The 18938-nt window shown below is 57.6% G+C and overlaps 1 protein-coding gene across 4 annotated transcripts in view; it reads right to left on the bottom strand.

The window, feature by feature from the left end:
* SPEG (striated muscle enriched protein kinase) overlaps positions 1 to 13867 on the bottom strand; it is a 49619-nt gene extending 35752 nt beyond the window's left edge. For all 4 annotated transcript variants that reach the window (XM_042995388.1, XM_042995389.1, XM_042995390.1 and 1 more), the window contains exons 1-8: positions 13824 to 13867; positions 12726 to 12768; positions 11785 to 11814; positions 11109 to 11198; positions 10689 to 11025; positions 6543 to 7846; positions 4571 to 4714; positions 4081 to 4263 (exon numbers count right to left, since the gene is read on the bottom strand). In XM_042995388.1, the coding sequence (XP_042851322.1) occupies positions 4081 to 4263; positions 4571 to 4714; positions 6543 to 7846; positions 10689 to 11025; positions 11109 to 11198; positions 11785 to 11814; positions 12726 to 12768; positions 13824 to 13856 (2164 nt within the window). In that variant the 5' untranslated portion in view covers positions 13857 to 13867. The remainder of the gene's footprint in view (positions 1 to 4080; positions 4264 to 4570; positions 4715 to 6542; positions 7847 to 10688; positions 11026 to 11108; positions 11199 to 11784; positions 11815 to 12725; positions 12769 to 13823) is intronic.
* Between the last annotated feature and the right edge of the window lie 5071 nt (positions 13868 to 18938).

Here is an 18938-nt window from a genome sequence, read left to right as displayed (position 1 = left end):
GCAGCCTTGGGCAGACACCCATCACGGCCAACCTGCTCCTGGTAGACAGGAGTGGGGAGGAAGGGCTGAGTCTGGCCAAGGGACCACACTGCTTTTTTAGATGCTATCCAACCCCCCTTCAAAGATGGACAATGGGGTCACACGGCATTCCAAGATCCCCTCCTTCGGCAGCCTCTGCCTTCACAGGGGAGACGCCGTAACTCTGCAGCAGCCCTGGCCAGGAGAAGGGGCAGGAGCAGACACTCTTGCCTTTCCTTTTGTCCTCATGACCCGCTATAGCCAAACTCTATTCTGTTGCGACAGTGACAATCATATGGTAGGACCAGAATGAGCCCTGAAAAGCCATATCCTCTGGCCCAAATGTCCTTGTCTACATTCTCATCCCCACAGAGCCTCATAAATCTTACCAAGTAAATAGCCCAGTAGATATAAGGACCCTCACCTTACAGATGAGGAAGCTGTGGGCAGACAAGGAAACATGAAGAGGCCAAGGCCTCAGCTGGAAAATGCTAGAACCTTGGGCTCAAATACACAAGACCTGTGCTTGAGGGAGGACGGAAGGAAGCAGAATGGAGCCCCCATGTCCCCTTTTGTCCTGACTAGCACCCAAAGGGCCTCCTGTCAGAGCCTGAGGTGCTGGACCACAGCCACAGCAGAGATGGGGAGTCAAGAGAGGAAGGAGAGAACCCCCCCATCTGACCCACCCACAGAGGGCATCAGCAGTCTCTGACCACCCCACCCCAACCCGGTGTGAGCTCACGAGCACAATTCTACCTTCACCTTGAACCTGTTCAGAGTAGCAGGGAAGGTGATGGTAAGGAGTGTAGGCTTGGGAGATCCAGGGACAGGGCTTCAAAGCATGACCAGCCCCCAACTGACCATCTGCTCCTAGAGCTGAGCACCCCAACAGGGAGGGCACTAGCCACCTGAGACTCCTTATACGTATATTAATTTAAATGAAAAGAAAAATCACTTCCTTGGTCACACTAGACACATTTCAAGGGCTCAACAGCCACATGTGGCTAGTGGCCACCATACTGGATGGTGCACATATAAAACATTTCCATCACCACAGAAAGTTCTATTGATCAGCATTTCTCCAGAGCAATTTGCTCAAGTTTTCCAAGTCTCAGCTTCCTCATGTGTAATGTGGGCATAATAATAGAACCTACCTCCCGGGACAAGAGTAAATGTGATAAGCCAATCAACACAGGCCCTGGTACATATGAAGCACTGACTAGAAGCTAACTCCTTGTTCTTTTCATTTGCTATCCACCTAAGCTTATTTCCATCACCCCAGATCACCTATTGCTTACAACATTCCTAGGTAGATTGCAGGTACTCAGTAAAGGCTGCTGGCCTAGCGCTGGCTCTACGTCACTTCGTTCTCCTTGTTTCTGTCTTCCTATCTGTCAAATGGGAACATCGCCACCTATCATGTACCTCTCCAAGGGGTATATACGGTGCAGTGTAGCTCAAGTAAGAGAGGAGATGTGAAAGGACACTCTCCAAACACACAAAAAACTGTTCAGAGAGATGTAGAACTTGGCACCCAGCTGGTACTCAATAGATGCTTGTGTGACAGATGCAGGCAGCTGAGAATGCTTCACTTCAGGTAAGCATACTTCTCACACTCCCCAACCACCCGCTGCAATACACACACGCCCTCCGGGAGAACGACTGTGGTCTCAGCAGTACCCAGTGGGCTGGGGCAGGCTGGAAGGGACATGGGGCCGGGGTGGGGCTGCCGGAGTGGAAGAGAACCAGACCCTGCCCCTCAAACCACAGCACTCGAGCAACTACATTGCCCAGTTACCCATTCCCTAATTCCCATGGTTCCCAACCGGGAACTGAGATCTGTGGGCTCTCCAAAACAGGCCCTTTTGGGGTGGGCATGCCAAGAGGGCACTGCACAGTCAGCCCTGGTTGCCAGGGTCCTGGGGTGGGTGGTTAAGGAACGAGAAAGGGAGATGGTTCCAGGAGGCCGCTTCCTACCAGACACTACGCACCCCCTCCCTGGGCGGGCTCCCACCGCCCTGCAGGCAGCCACACTGCCACGCTGCCTGACACTCTTCCTTAGCCCCGCCCCCTCACCGCACACAGTCCAGGCCCGGGACCCCGCCCTGGCCAAACGTCGTGCCACCCCATCGTTCCAGCCACTCTGTTGCTCTCCAGGTCCACTGGCCCTTGTCCAACCACTCTGGACCAAACAGTGCCTTGTAGGGGAAGAAAGTCTGCTTCTGCCAAGGGAGTCCTGGGGCCGAGTCAGCATGACTTACGGGGGCTGCTCTCCGGGGACAAAGACACTGACTAGTGGCTGACTAATGAGATGAAGCTTTTCTGACTCCCCATGGCGGGAGGTGGGCAGACAGATGCCACCATAGGCTGAGGACCCAAACACTGGGAAATATAGAGGGGCTGGGGCTGCGGGCCTGGCAAGAGCAGGGAAGGAGGCCCCAGGGCACAGATAGTCTGGAGAATGGTCAGAAAAGGAAAAGGCAGCTTTCTGGAGGCTCGTGGAGACCTGAGCTCCTGTGCACAACGGCACCCCTTAATAACGCTAACAGTTAATGTTTGTCTACAGCTTTACAGTTCATAAAGCTCATTCACACATTTACTTTTGTTCGTGAAGATGGTATAATTATCTCTGGTTTACAAATGAGGAAACCAAAGCACAGGGAGGTTCAGTGCAACAAACACAGAGCTCCCAGTCAAGTGCTGACAGCTGCCTTGCCCCAAGCCTCTTTCCCAACCTTAAAAGGCTCCCAAATGGCCACAAGCCAGCAGCGGGGCACCCCCCACCCCCTTACCAGATCCCAGCCCAAGCCAGGTATTGACCAGAGTCCTGGAGCCAGCCCCAGGCCCCCTGAGGAGAGTTGGGAGCTGAGTCAGAAGCCAGATCCCAGAGGTGATGGAAGGCCGGAAACGTGCCATGGAGGGCCGGGCATGATTCAGCGTGGTGGGAGGGGTGAGGAGAGAGATTAAACACGGGCTCCTGGGAGGGGTGTGTATGCTAAGGCAGACGAAGACCTGCTGGTCTGCAAAGCCAGACAGGTGCAAACAAAAGGATCTAATGCAGGACTGGGGTTCAGGGCAGATCCCACCAAAATCACCGTTATGGTGAAAAGTGCGGGAGCCCCGGGACCACAGCAAGACAGGCTCTGTAATCCTGTCTCCTGTCGAGCTGAGTGAAAGAAAGGGACAGAACAGCATGTGCTGTTCCCCCTCCAGGCATGCCCAGCCCCTCCCGCTGCCGCTGTAAATCTGCCTCTCAATCCAGCATCCCATAACACTGACTGACTGCTCTGCTCCGTGTTCTAGGACCTGGGTTCCTCTGCCCTGCAGTGTCCTCCAACCTAGGTCCTCTGATCAAGCTTGGTGACCCAATGGTAACATCCTTGAGGATGGAGTCTGTGTCTTTCCTTTCTACCCAGCCTCACCTACCCCTCCCCCACTGCCCAGGATCAGCACACTGTTGGGCCCATCAACCTGAATGAGTAGAACTAACCACACACACTGACGCCAGGCTGGCCCTGCCCCGAACCTGAAAAAAACCGGGCTTACACCCAAAGGAAGTAGTCCAACACCAAGTGAGGGCTTTTGTAAATATAGAAAACAAAGCAGCCAGAGCCACAGCCATCTCCAGAGCAGTGCTCTCAGCTGCCCCCTCTTTAGGGCTTTGGGTTCAACAGGAGCGAGGGAGTGGGGAAGGGTCTCTTTTTACTTCAGACCTCAGAAGGCTCCTGATGGCTTTTAAGCCCTCTGACCTGGGAGGTTCTTCTTCTCTGAGACTCAAGGATAAGTTGCTTTCCCCACAGGACCATTTTCAGGGAAATGCCACCGGAGGATGGCTTTTAGAGGATACGTAAAGACAAATTTCAGTGACTTCATGAATTGGCCGGCCTGGTGTGTGCCTTTGGGAACGCGGCCCCCGCTCTGAGGCTGGGCCACTTAGAATGCTTCCACCAGAGCAGGTGACATCTAAGAACAGACTGTGCACGCTGGTCGAGAACCTGAGCTCTGGGCTGGGAGTGGGAAGGGTCACGGCTCATCCCGCCCGGGGCCCCACAGGCTCCCTACCAGGTCTCACGGCCAGCGCGGCAGCACAGCGGGCCTGACCCAGCTCGTTGGTGGCGGTGGCTGTGTAACTCCCGGCATCGGCCGCCCGGGCCTCCCGGAGCAGCAAGGTATGCCGCTCTCCTTCAGCCCGGATGAGAAGGCGGCCATCGCTGCGCAACGCAGACCCATCCTTCTGCCAGGACACTGTGAGGAAGGAGCGGAGTGACTGGATGCCATGGCCCACAGTAGTCCACTGGAGCAAATCTCCCCTCACCCCACACAGAGCCCAAACCCTAGGGAATCCTGAGGACTGCCCCCTCACTCACAGAAGCCCAGGCCTGCCCTCTCTCCTCCCAGGGGATTCTGGGAAAACTCCCCTAACACACACACAGGAGTCCAGCCAGCCCCATGGGGCAGATGTGCCTCCTCCCCTTCCCCTCCCTCCGAGGACTGACGGGGGACCTCCCGCTCCCTGTCTCAACCTTAGCCTGGCCCCAGCCCTGGAGCTCACCTTGGGGCGGGGGGTTGGCAGTGATGATACACTTGAGCAGTACATCTGCCCCTGGAGCCGCTACCACATTCTGCAGAGGGATCTCAAACACAGGGGCCTCCAGGGGCTCTTCTCCAGCGGACACATATGAGTCATCTGAAGACTCTGCCGGAGACATGGGTGACGAGGTAAGGGGACATGGTCCCTGTGGGGGTGACTCAGGGGGACAGGGGATCGTGACAGCCTTGTATCTTAGAAAGCCAAACCCAGAGAGAAGGGCTTCCGGAAGGTGGGGTTTGGGGAACAAGGGTTCTCACTCCTGAATGTCCTGAAACAGGGAGGAAAAGACAGAAGAGAGGTTCTCAAACAGGACAGGGCAGCCAGGACTCCACATTAGCTTGACTTCTCAACTTCAGCCACAGCGACTGTGGTTTCTGGAAGAAGTCTTGCACGTCTTTCCACAAATCAGTCATCAAGGGTGGTAGATCAGGCCCTGTTTTAGGAAGTGCTCTGAGTGCACAAGGTGTTCCCAGCTGCCAAGGAGACCGAGTACAAGCTAACAGCAACCCAAGCCTTAAGCAGTAATACCGCTGTCACAGGACAACATGTGGTAAGTTGCCAAATTAGTGATGCCACCGGATTCAAGAGGGAGCAGCACGTGGGTCCAGCAGCCGTCTGAGACGCCTCACAATCAGCTTTGATTCTGACCATCCACCAAACAGTAATACTGTACCTACAGTGCACTAAGCTCTGTATGAGTACCAGGAATACAACAAGAAAGAAGAAGCACTCCCTGCTTCCAGGAAGCTTGTACGCACGAATATATCCTCCAACCCCACTGCAGTGGATCCCTCTACCAGAATGGCCCAACTCTGACATTCTTTAAGCAAACAAAGCACAGCGTAGGTAGCCAAGAGAGCAGCGAGACTCCCAATCACACTGTTTTCCAGCTCCATAACCTTGGACAAATGATATAACCACTCTGCGCCTCAGCTCTGTTATCTGCAAGGTGGACCTGATTAGTAACACTCAACATCTTACACAGCTGACATACAAATTAAAATAAAGCAACATCCCTAAGCTCCCAGTTAATACGACACCTGTATTGCGGTACGCAATAATGTGGCCAATAGGGAAATGGACAGGTACCTAATTATTTTTTAAAACTTTGAGATGGTAATACTTAAATTAAAAATAAATTAACTTTGATGAAGAAAAATACAAGGTGGTAAGTGAAACGAAAGCAACTCTGACGAGGGTCCTGGGAGCAGTGAACACAGGCATCTGGCCTGGGGAAGCAGCAGGGGGTGCGAGTGAGTCAAGGATGGCTTCCTAGGCCTCCATCCAGGAGTGGACCCCGAGTTGATGTTCAGGGTGAGCAGAATTAGGAGCAGGGACACCATCCACAGGACGACTGGGAGACAACACACAGGCTGGCATGTATCTACGGTCAGCACAGCCACACAAGGACTCAAGGATGGGAGAGAGGCAGCGAGGTGATCGACTGGGTCAGATCTCAGTGGCCACAGGTGGGTCAGGGGATGGCGCTGGGATGAAAGGGCACAGATGAGAGGTGGCTGGCCCAAAGCTCGCCTGGAACAGGGGCCTGACACATTATTTATTGAGACGGCTTTCCATCTCTTCCCCCACAGAGGAGTGGGGTTTGGAGGGGCTCCTTAGATTCCCAGCAATGCCTCCCACCATGGTTAGGTCCTTGACCCAGCTGGCCATTGGACCCAGGGCACCTGTGGCAGGCATCTGGGCACCCTTCTTTCTTCGGGCTTCCCCCAGCCTCCACCAAAACACACTCGCACTCCGCCTCACCAGCAGGCAGGTTCCAGCACAAGGACCTTCACAGACCTTCACTCAAACTCGAACCTGGTGCTTTCCCTGTGAAGCCCGCCCTCTCAACTGCCCAGCAGCGTCGCTCTCCCCAAACGTCCTCCCACCCAGGTCTCACTCAGCACCTTCTCAGCCCTCCCCGAGGCCTTACCGAGCTCAGGTGAGGTGGGCCGGGCACGGCGACCTCTGCCCTGGCTGCGGGCCCCTCGGCGGTCCCAGGGCCCCCAAGGACCGTCCTCCTCCGGTCCTCTGCGGAGCCTCTTCTCGGCCTCAGGCCCCGCCCTGTTCTTCTCCAAGGTCTGGGGCACAGCAGTGCCCTCCTGGCCCGGCGTGGCCCAGGGCAGGAAGCGCACGGCTTGCGTTGGGGGCTCCCGCTTCCGACCCGGGGGCGCTCTCGTCCTGGCTTCGGGGGGATCGGTGGCGGCGGGGGGCGGCACGGGACTTCGGCACTCCTGGATGGCTCTGCTCCGAGTCAGCGGGAACTGGTCCCGGCGCCTGACTTCCTGCTGCGGGCCTTCCCCCGGCTCTGTCCTGCCCGCCGGCCCGCGGCTCCTGGGCCTCCCCTGTTCGTCCCCGAGCTTCCCCGTGACGCTCGGAGGGGGTGGCTGGGCGGTGGCGGGACTCTCGGCCCGAGGGGTCTTGGGAGTGGAGGGCCGGGAGAAGAGCGGGGGCTCGCCAGGCTCTCGGGGGGACGGGGCCCGCTGCAGCGTGGCGCGCAGGGACTCGTGAGAGCGCACCAGCTCCTCCCGCGACGTGGAGCGGCGGATGCGGCCCAGCTCCTGGGCAAAGCGCAGCTCAAGGTCACAGGCCGGGCTGCGCTGCCGCGTGCGCTCGTCCAGCGAGGCCGCCTTCTGCTGGAACAGGCGGCGGCGCTCGGCCACGCTGCCCCCCGGCGCCCGAAGCTCCTCCTGCGAGGTCCCGGGTGTGCCCCAGGGCGCTCCGCCGTCGGATTTGGGCTGCTCCAGCGAGCGGGCCTTGCGCAGGGGTACCCATGGCCGCAGGGGCGCCGGCGGCGAGTCGCTGCGCTCCAGGCTGCGCCGTCGCTCCTCGAAGAACTGCAGCTTGTCCAGGATGCGGGAGCCGGCACGTACCAGCCTGGGCGAGCGGCCCAGCGCCGACAGGCGGCCAGAGGCCTCGCTCAGTGGTGTCTGGGGCCGGGACTCTGCCGTGCCCGCCAGCGAGGGCCCCGACGACTTGGACTTTTTCCCTCGCTTCTCTTCTGCGGTGGCGTCCTCCGGCAGCACAGGCTCCTGCGTGCGCCGGTGGGGCGATGTGGGGGTGGCGGGGGGCTGGGCGCTGGGTCCCGGCGGGGGCCGCTTACCCACCCGAGGGGACGGTGGGGGCAGCAGCGCGGATTTGGAGGGAGGCGGTAGGGCGGGGCGACGCGGGGCCTCACTGGCCGGCTGAGGCTGAAGATCAGGCTCCTCCCTGTGCAATCCGCTCTGAGGGACGCTGCTGCAGAACCAAGAGGAAGAGGGGTGGAAGATTTAGGGATCTCCCCTCCTAGACCTTCAGCTCGTCATAGGAATTGGACGGTGGGGCATGCTGGGAAGGCTTGGGGGTGACATGGGTCAGACCCTCTGCCCCCTCCCCCCAAGAGGAAGGCACAGCCATAGCAGGTGCTGGGGAGAGGCTGGCTGCCCTGGCACCAGAAGACTGGTCTGGTGGCTGGGCCCAAGTACAGACTCAGCATCCCGGGCTCTGGCCAGTCCCCTCCCCCCAGCCCCGGAAGCTGGGAAACAGCAAAAACAGAACGGAGCGGTGGGAGAGAAAAGAATGAGCTTAGGACCCAAAGGATGGTGAAGAAAGGCAGGAGGGTTGGATGGGGAGGGGCCCTCTCAGGAATGCAGCCTCCCACTCATTCCTGCCCCCAGCTGGCCCCCGCAGCCCTGCCCATCCTTAGCAGGACATACCCCTTTCACAGTGGCCTCTAGAAGAATAGGCACTAGCCTTCGGGGGGCAACACCCCTATCCCAGGGACTACCTAGCACCTACTCAGACCTAAGCCCCTTGCCAGTGCTGACACAACGCAGCAGGTGGCAGCTGAAGTCCCTGGGGTGGGAGACTAGAATACCCAGGTTCCCACTCTCTTTGATCAATCTGCCCCCATTACAGGCCTTTGACTTCCTCCTGCCTCTGGGAAAATTACCTTGAATCCTTTGAACCCCCTCACCCACCTCCGCCACCTTCCTCCCACCCAGCACAGAAGCTCCCCAAAGGGGTATGCTCCGAAATAACTCAGCTCAGAAATAACTACTGCGTGGGCCTGAAGAGGGGGGTGTGGGAGAAGAGGAAGAGGGAATAAGCTGGTCAGCTCAGAGTACCCCTCTCACCCACAGAGCTTTTGATGCCCAAGAGCTGGGCCTCAGTTTCCCCTATCTGGATTCTTGGGGAACACATCAAACAGAAGGATTGGCAAGGAAAGGAATCGGAGATATTAACATCATACCTGACTCACTGGAGAGAGCTTACTAAAAACTTAGAAAATGGCTCATTGAGTACTCACTGTGTGCCAAAGCGTGGACTAAATATGCTTAAGGTGCACTGAGCCGCTTAATCCTTACAACAATCCTCCGAGATAGGAAGCGTTACTGCTTCCATTTACAGATGAACAAATTGAGGCTTAAAGAGGAAAAGTGCCTTACCAAGGTCACACAGCTAGGAAATGGCTGGTATCAGGACTGAAACCCAGGTGGTCTGACTCCTGAGCCCTTATTCCCTGCAAATGTCTAGGATTCTGAGGGCACAGAAGGGAGGAGAAATAGGGTACCAGCCACAAGCAGAAGTTCTAGCAGGTGCCTGAGTGTACGGATGTTTCAGCCTACCTGGGTCAGCCACCCACACTGCAGACCCCACCTCCGACTGCAAGGTGGGGGGGGGGGAGGGGAGGATGATGGGTGGAAGAGCAATCCACAGTGTCCTGAGGGAACAGAATCTCAGCCAGCCACCTGCAGGGAGGCAGAGTTTACTATGGGGAAGGGACAGCAGAGAGCAGAGTCCCTGATGAATGGCCTCTGGGAACTGGGTAAGGCGTTGGAAAGAAAACGGGGACAGCAGAGGAGGCCTCTTGCTGGCAGTTCTGAGCTCCAGGCCAGCCTCTGTACCACAGACACCGCTAAGGAAATGGGTTCCTCTGAAGTTGCCATAGCAACTCCAGGCTTAGGCTGAGGCCTGGCAAAGGAAGGCAGGGAAGGAAAAAGCGAGTCCAGGGCCCAGGAGTGCCTGGTTAATGCCAACCAGATAAAGCAAGGGAGCCTCCCCTGCCCCAGACCTCTCCCCTGCCTACTGCTAGCCATTCCAACCACCTTCAAAACAGCCTCCCTCCACCAGACTCCTTCATCCTCCTCCATGATGGTCCCTCCCCCACACACTCATACCCATCACAAGTTAGGCCCCTCTCAGCTCCCCAAATGTCCCCCAATACCTCTGCCATCAGCCACTCCCCTCTTCTACTATAGCACTCCCTCCTGTATCTGCCAGCCCCCAAATCTCTAAAAATGGCTCCAATGCCTCACTCCAAACACCTCCGCTCCTTGCCACCCCCTGCCACGACAACCTTCATCCCTCCCACGCCCCCCCTCCCCACAGGCATTTCCCACCAGGTCATCACATGCTCCTAGCCTCCATCACTCAGCCCTCTACCTCCACCCCAGCCCCCTGACTCCATCCCTCCCTGCCCACCCCTGCCTCCCACACACCCCACATCCTCCTGCCTTCCCGGGCCCCTGGCCCCATCTACTCCCTGACCACCTCACTCTCTTCTCTCTCCCGGCTGCGCTCTTGCTCCCTTGCTCTCCTGCTCTCTCGGGAGCTGCCTTGCGGAAAGGTTCCGTTCCTCCCAGAAAAAGGCCCACATGGGAACAGGAATGTGCAGAGAGAAGAAAAGGCAGCAGCTGCTGAGACAGCAGGCACGGAGGGGGCCCTGGGGGGGGGGGGAATCTGGGGGACAACTGGAGCCTGAATGGGCGAGGTGAGAGAGGGCCCCTGGGAAAGTGGAGATCTTGGAGGGGACGAGGAAGGGACAGAGGGGTCCACGAGACCATGGCGATGGCAGGGGGAAGCCAGGGCCGGTGGGAACAGGAGGCTGTGGGTGGTGACGGCACAGGAGGGAGACGGAAAGTGTGGGAGGACAGAGTAGGTAGCTGGGGCCAGGGTGGAAGCAGGGGCGGTGGAGAAGTGCACAGAGGGATGGATGGTGCAGGGGAGGTGGGGATGAAGGCTGACGGGGTGGTGAGGGGCAGTGCAGGACAGCATGGTGAGGTGGAACAGTGCAGGCCTGGGTGAGGCCATTACTTACACGTGAATCGAGAGCGCCCGTCCTCTGTATAGACTGAATGCGCTGCCATACAGGTCACTGGCCACCGAAAGGCTATCCTCTGACCCCCAGCTTGCGCCCACCAGATTAGCTCGAGACGCCCGTACCAGCGGCTCCACCCCCAGGTGCCGTGGCCCGGCCCCGGTTGCCTGTGCTTGCCTTGGGCTGCCCGGGAGGCGGCGGGTGCCACCCCTGCTGCCCGCTTCCTGCTCCAAGACCGTCTGCCCGCTGCCCCACCAGCTCACTTGCTCCTCTGAGGTGCCTGTCACGGAGGTCGGGGGTGTGTCCAGGGAGGTGCCCACCAGGGTGTCGGAGCCCCCTAGAGAAAGGAGCACGGTGAAGCCCGGGCACCTCTTGTAGGAAGCCCGCCTGCCTGCTCTTAGAGCAGCCCAGATAGCTCACCCGTGGGGGTGCTGAAGTCCCCGTCATCCCGAAGCTCCAGGCGCTGGGTCCCCTGCACATCGCTGATGTCATCCTCGCCCGTCTCCGAGTCTGGAGAAGAAGGGGTCTGTGTGGGCAGGGCCCTCCTCCCTCTGACTCCAACTCTTCCCTGTGTCTCCTCCCGCCTCCCCCCCACCCAGCAGGCTCCATCTTACCACCAGCACAGCTTCCACACCTATCTTCTCCCCTCTTTTGCTCCCCCACGTCCCCCTGCCCTTCCTGGGCTGCTCAGGCCAGTCCCGTGGCTTCACCTCTGCGCCCCTGGCTACTCACCCCTGCCTCCCGGGTAGTGCTCTCAGAGCCACCTACCATCCCCCCTCCCAGCCACTTAATAGATTACCAGGGTCTCAGCCCTCCCCCTCCTCCCTGGTCAGTGATAGCTTCGGTTCCTGTGCAGCCCCCAAATAACAAGATCCTAGGTTCCAAGGCTTTAAAGTGTGGGTTCCAATACTCCAGGAACAAAGGGGAGTCACCTCAGAGTCGTACTGTCAGGGCACTTGACCAACCGCAGGGCCAGCCTGTCCTCCACCCCAAGCCAGCCGGAACACATCAGGGTGCAGCTGAGGCAGGGTGAGGAGAGGCCAGGACCGGGCAGGGAGAGGGGAGTGGAGGGCTAGGGCAGGAGCCAGTTTCCTACCGTAACTTTGCTTTCTGCAGGAGCGGAAAACTTCGCTTCCATAGGAGCAGCAGGAGAGAGACATGGACAGACTGTTATCAGAGCGTTTGTGGTGCAGGGCGTGGTGGGTAGGCAGGACAGAGGGGGCATGAGGGTACCCAGTGCCCAGAAATGCCCTGTGGGGATGGGGGAGGGGGAGGGAGGCACCTGGAATGGGCAAAGCATCTCTCATCCTGACTGCCTACAGGCTCCCACTGTGCCCAGCTGGGGAGCACACCTGTTTAGACTGGTTATTCCAACTACCCCAGCAAGTCTGTACCCTTGGCACTCTCACTTGTGCTGCCACTGGCCACGCACACACATGTACACACATACATCTGCTTGTGTTGAGCCCAGTCACAGACCCAGGCCCCCCATTAGGGGTTAGGCCCACCCTCCTTAAAATACTTGCGCTGTGCTTTGACCCTTCCTTGCAAACCAATCTCCCCACCTGTCCTGCATCATGATGTGACAGCTACCCTCTTCCTGATCCCTCTCTTCTACTTCTGAGTGGTCCTCAACAATGCCCAGTGGTTAGGCGAGAAGCAGTTTCCTGGGCATATTTTTAACTTTCCCAGGTTCTATCAGGTTCTGTGCCTCAGTTTCTCTATGAGTGCTATGACAAGCAGCAGCCACGTGCTGGTTGTCAAAGCATGGCAGTGAGCTCATCACCACTTGGCCCCACAGATGGAGAACCCTGAGCCCAGGCCCATGTTGGGGTGTGCTAGTGAGTCCCCCCCTCCCCCGCCATTGTTAGGTTCTCTCTCAGAGGGTACGGGGCACCTCCTTGAGTAGGTATGGATGTATACTGGGGGATCCCACATCTCATGGGCTGTCTTCCGGGCCTGGGTGCCTCATGAAGGGACATGGACCAAGAAAAGGAGTGGGCATGGGCTAGAGCAAGGAGCCCATGGTCCACGCACCATGGGTGAGTCGGCCAAAGGCCCGGCGGGAGTGGCCGGTTTTCTGAAAGAGAAAAGCCAGAATGAATTGTTGAGGGGAAGGCTCACTCCTGATGTCCCTTACTTCCCATCGAAACCTCTATATTAAACAGAAACTCGTTCCAGGGGCTGGGGTGGGGCGGGGGGGTTAATGCACAGAGACGTAGGGCAGCCAGCTTCCCCAGTAGGGAATGTTTCCACTCTTCCCTGCCTTTCAGCCCTTCCAGCAGGAGCTCCAGGCTGGCTACCCAGCTTGGCTCTGGGGAGGAGCAGAGGAGGAAGGAGAGAGAGGACAGCAAAGCTGTGGGTCAAATGCTGGGACTCTGACAGAGGCTCACAGGACTGGAGACCTGAGCGACACCCCCCGAGATAGAAGCTAGGGGATAAAATAGGAAGCTGACTGACGTGAAGGAATAGAGGGGGGGTGGGGGGTGGGGTGCTTGGATGACTGGGAGATGGAGGGACGAGGGCACAGATTCCTGCTTGGGGGGGGGGGGGTAGGTGGGTGAGGACAGATACCTGAAATAGGTGTCAAGCGGGCGGGGAGGGTGATGGGGGAGCAGAAGGCAAGGTCCCCCAAGGGCCGGAGCCTCACGAATGCAGGAAGGAGGCCCGGGTACGCGGAGGACAGGGCAGGGCTTAGGGAATTTATTGCGCTCGGCTCGGCGCGGATCCCTGTGCGTTGCTTCCAGGAGCTCGGGAAGATGGAAGGCTCCAGAGTGGGGGGGCTGGGGAAAGCCGGGGCGGGGGGCCGGGGTTGGACCGAGGCGAGAGGGGACGGGGTGGCAAAGAAGCCAGTGGGTGCTCCACGCCGAACTGCGGCGGGGGCCTTCCCGGGGGGTCGCGGGGATTGCGGGCAACTGGGGGTCTGCCCTTCGGCACGGGGAGGGGACGGCGCGCGCGGCACGCAGTCTGGGGAGCCCCCCACAGCGCGCCCGGCCGCGGCCCTGGGCCGCTGGGTGGGGCGGGCGCGGCCCCGGCGCCCCCTCCCCCGGGGCCCGGCCGCGGTGACCCGCCCTCCCTTGGGGCGCCCAGCCCTGCCCGCCCCCTCCCGGCGCCGCCCGCCCCCGGAGCCCTCACCTGGAAACGCTTCTTCACCCACAGCTTCTTCATGGCGGGGGAGGGGGCCGCGCCGGCGGCCGGGCGAGGAGGGGACGGGCGGGGGCGGGGCGGAGTCGGAGGCGGGGCCGGGGGCGAGCGGGGGAGCGGGCGGGAGCCGGCGCCGGTGGCGGAAGGAGCCGCGGGGCCGCTGGAGCCCGGGCGGGGGGAAGGCGGCGGCGGCGGCCGCGGCGGCGGCGGCGGCGTCCAGAGCCCGCCCCTCCCCCGCCAGCCTGCACCCCACCTGGCGCCCCTTCCCAGGCCTGCTCCCCTGCGACCTCCGGGGCGGCGCTCACCTGCCTCCGGTCACCCCCGCCCCGCACCTGCCTCCCGGGCCCTGGGCACATGGGGAAACTGAGGCACAGAATGGGGTGCAGTGGCCCCTATGAGAGTTCGGGCCACCCTCTCATTGGCAGCCCGACGCGGTCTCCACGCCACCCCCACTCGAGTCCCGCGGGGCCGCTCTGGAAGGTCAGCCGCATCTCGACTCGCTCACTCCACAAACATGCGCACACTCCACTGTGCCAGGCAGTACCGAACTCGTCACCGCGGGAACACGCCGCAGGGCCACAGCGCCGGGCGGGGGCGTCTAGGTCACACACGGGGTAAAAGTCCTGGTGGGTGGGGGCTCCGTGCTGCCATGGACCGAGACTAAAAACCCTCTGGCTCCTCAGGAGAGCCAGAGAGGGCCCTAGAGTTTCTTGATGGTAGGTACTCTGTCCCTACCCCGTGGGGCATACACACACACACACACACACACACACACCAGCTAAGGTGCCCAGAGATACTATTATTCATAAATAGGACCCATTTTCTCATTCATAGGTGAGTGTACTCCCAGACTTCCTTTGTCCCTCTCCCATTCAGAACCACACACACTCTGCCTACACAAAACTCAACCCTTCCTTCCCCCCACCCAGCAATCATTATAACTAAGTTTCTTAAGCATTTACTAAGTGCCAGGCACTTTATAAATGTTACCTCATTGACAACAACCCCTTATGGACATTTAACAGGCTCCATTTAACTGACAAGTGACTAAGGCTCAGAGAAGTCCTATCACTTAGCCAAAGCCATACAGGTTCTGTGTCACCCTGTCCTCTAGATCCAAATCCCCACCCCAGCATACACAAGTAGTGCCATTCCTGGTTTCTGAGCTGTGACTACAAAGTCATCTTCATTAACAATTACTGCATGCTTAGTATGTACTGAGCATTGTGCTAAGCACTTTTACATGAATCAATTCATTTAAGCTTTACAATGAGAGGCAGGACTGAGGCAGAGAGAGGTTATCTGCCCAAGGTCACACAGCCAATCACTGGGGGAGCCAGGATTCTAACCCAAGCACTGTGACCGAGTTATTGACCACTATGCAATAAAGCCTCACATGCTAATAAGTCAGTATGTTCCCTAACTTTGTTTCTTTAAAACAGGGGTCCAAGATAAATACGCAGCCAACTGATGAGTTTTGTTTAGCCTGCACTCTATTTTAGGTGGGGCATGGACCTTCAAGTTCAGCCCCTGACGACAATACCTCTCTGTTATCAATTTCTACTGGGCTTCTGAAGTTATTTGAATTTATGGACCTTTTTCTAAGTTTAAAGTCATGTCTTGTACATTCTGGGTGCACACAGGTGGTCCTGTTTCCCAGAACCCCAAAGGCAAATGTCGCATGTACAGGTATGTGCATGGGGATGTACACTCAGAGCATACACGTGTGCGTCCATATCGGTTCCAGTCAGAGGACCCTGGACACCCACAGGCGCTTTCCCTGCCCACCCCCAAACACACCCACTCACAGATGGGGAAGCTGAGTGAGGAGAGGGGGTAACTTGAGCCCCTGTTCCCCAGGAGAATCCGAGGGGCTGGCACATTCCATAGCAAAAATAACCAATGGGCAGCGGGCGTGAGTGACGGGACAGCTGGGCCGAGGACAGGCCTGTGGGATTCTGTGTTCCTGTTCTGGGTCTGCACTGCTCACCCCCACAGGGCTGGCCTGCGATAGGCTTGCAGGGTGGGCCACCCCCAGCTGGCCCTAGATTGCCCCATTTTCCCCTCCATGGCTGGACAGGTGTGCCCCTTTGTCATTTCCCCAAACCCAGACTTCCAGTTCCCACACTGCTAGCATTTCCCCTTCCAAAGAAAGCCCAACTCATCATGCCATGCCCGATCTCTCACACGGACCCTCCTCAGAGCCAGATGCACCCACTCCCCTCCTCCTTGCCTCTTCTCTTTCCTTCCTGGAAGGTCCAGTTTCCCCCTTCCCTCCTTTTGCTTACCCTGCTCTGCATTTCGGACATACCATAATATTTTTACTTATTTATTGTGTTGATTGCATATTGTCTGTCTCCCCTCACTGGGATGTAATCTCTAGGACAGGAACTTGGGGGTTTCCCCTCCTCTCATGTAGCCCAAGCACCTGAAACAGTGCCTGGCCCACAGTAGACACTCGATAAAATGAGAGGGGAGGGCAGAGCTGGGGATGGCGGGGATAGGGATGGTAAATCTTCCTGGAACAGCTCATTCACTGAGCCCTCCTCCCTCCTCTGTCCAGACCCAGACCCTTTCCTAAGAAATAGCTGGAGAAATGGTCATTTCAAGTTCCACTCAGGATCTTCCCAGGAGAGCCTTCCCTGGCTTCAGGAAAGTTCTCCTGCATGGGCTTTGGCTCTTTTGGGGCTTCTCGGCTCCTGTCTCTCTTTTATCCCAGGGCTCCTCACTGCTGCCACTCTGGCTCCTCCTCCCCTACCTGATGAGGCCTGGGCATGAATGGATGGCGACACTCTCCCCACCCATTCCCAACTCCATACTAGTCTCCTCCTGGCTTTTCATCCAGACACTCCGAATTCCTGGTGAAAAAGAGAACTGCAGAATATTCCTCAACACAGGTTCTGGTGTATTCCCACCTTTTCCTTGCTGAACAAGCCCTCTCTCCCTGTCTCTAACCTCTCCTCTCCATGCTCTCAAGTCCCCAGCATGGCCCACTCCTCTCTGTTGACCTTTGGCCCTTCTGATTGAAACCAGAGTCTTCCAGACTCCAGCTACACAACACACAACTAACAGGGTAAGCACTGTCAGCTTGCCCCTTCTCTCGGCTGTGCCTTGTCCTCCTTACCCCTTGCCCTTTAAGCCTCCACCTCCAACCACACATGTCCCAAGCTTTGAGGGTGGTGCTTGTTCTGGTCACTTGATTTGCACATCGCTCCACAACCCAGTCATGAAAGAGAATGCCCCCGCCTATCTTGGACCAGCTACGGGCCAGAAGATGGCTTTGGGGATATGGTTGGGAGAAGGATGGTTAATGATGATAGATCCTTGCCTTTAGTCTTCCCATGCTTCTCTTCCTGAGGACAGGCAACGTGGACCTGAACCCAAAGACCTGGCTTTCAGATCTGGCTCTGACACCTCTTGTAGGCATGTGACCTTGAGTCAATTCCCTCTTGGAACGCCAGTTTTCTTGTATGTGTAACCATCACAACAGTAATCTAGGCTTAGAAGATTAAATAATGGAATGATAGAGGGTTCTGTACACATGCTAAGGATTCTACAGGTAGCCTACATGTCTGCCATGTTCACTATTCCTAGTCTTTCCTCATTTCTACACCCCAAACCCCACTCTCTTGTGTCCCATCCTCCAAACTCTCCAGCCTGTGGCCCACTTGTCTTCTTAAGGCCTCAGTCTCCCCAAGCCATGCCAATATGCCTCCATCCTTGAGCTAACATCTCAGGAGGAGTGCCAGGAGCCTTAGCATCACCCTGTCTTCCGGAGCCAGACAGCAATCCCAGCCAGGAAACTGCCTCCTTCTTCTGCAGCCAGGTCCTGGCTTGGCTTCCTCGAGAACCCTGAAGTCCTCCTGCTGTCGATCCCCACCAAGAAAAGTTTTCCATGAGTAAGTCTGAGCAATGCTGAGCTGCTGGCCCAGCTGCCTCTGACCAAGACCTGTAACTGCAGGGACTGGCAGTGGGGGCGGGGGGCGGGTGTGGGGTGGAGGGGACTGGGCAATAGGAGGAGGAGGAAGCCAGACTCATGCAGTCAGTCCCCCACCACCACCAAGCAAAGCCCTGCCCTCCCCCAAATCATGTGAAAGGGGCGTAGTAGTTAAGCACCTAGTTCTTTGCGGCGAATCAGATCCCCCCCCCCAAATCCAGCTGAGCCACCTTCTATCTGTATAAGACATGACATTTAATCCTCTCCACCAGCTCCCCCAGGATTGCTATGGGACTTCAATTATATATCAACAGATATGATAATGTGTCATCTGCCATGCAGTACTGTGGAGCTCGTCATAACATTACAGATTACTACCAAGAATTATTACCTACTGATAATAATTATAAGACTGGTCTTGGGGTAGGGGCGCCTGGGTGGCTCAGTAGGTTGAGGATCTGACTCTTGATTTCGGCTCAGGTCACGATCTCAGGGTTGTGAGGTCGAGCCCTGCATGGAGCTCCGTGCTGAGCAGGGAGCCGGCTTAAGATTCTCTCTCTCTCCCTCTGCCTCTCTCTCATAAACAAACAAACAAACAAATAAATAAATAAATAAATAAATAATAAGACTGGTCTTGGGGTAGAGATTTTGCCCGTAGGAAAAAGCTCTCAAATGCGACTTATGACTTGCTGCAGCCCACTCCTCTTTCTGTTTTAACATAACTGCCAAAAGGCCCCAAGTCCAGTCCCCGGGGCACCTAGGGTCCTTTCCTACCCCACGCCTCTGTTCCACCAGCGCAGCCTGGAGACCATCCTCCTGGCCTCTATCTAGATACGCCCCGCCAGCATTCAGCCCTGCCAACCATGCTACCCAGTTTACAGAGGGACTGAGGAAACACATCTTGCAGGAGGGCTCTAGCACCCTGTCATTCTCCCCACTTTGAGGAACCAGAGCAGGCTAGAAGGCTCTCCTCTGAAAGAGAAGGTCTGGGCTACTCCCCATACAATGGACAGCTGCCCTCCCTCCCTTTCTCTTTCTCTCTCCTACCTCCAGAACTCCTTGAGTGGTAAAAAGCCCCCAAGGTGGAAACCAGGAGGAATGGGCTCTTAATTCTGGGGTGGCCATAACTAGCAATATTTTTCTGGCAGATCTTTCTCCACTCTGGACTG

This window comes from Panthera tigris, chromosome C1 (assembly GCF_018350195.1).
Source record: "Panthera tigris isolate Pti1 chromosome C1, P.tigris_Pti1_mat1.1, whole genome shotgun sequence".
Taxonomy (NCBI): Eukaryota; Metazoa; Chordata; class Mammalia; order Carnivora; family Felidae; genus Panthera; species Panthera tigris.
This window is presented reverse-complemented; position numbering and strand designations above follow the sequence as displayed.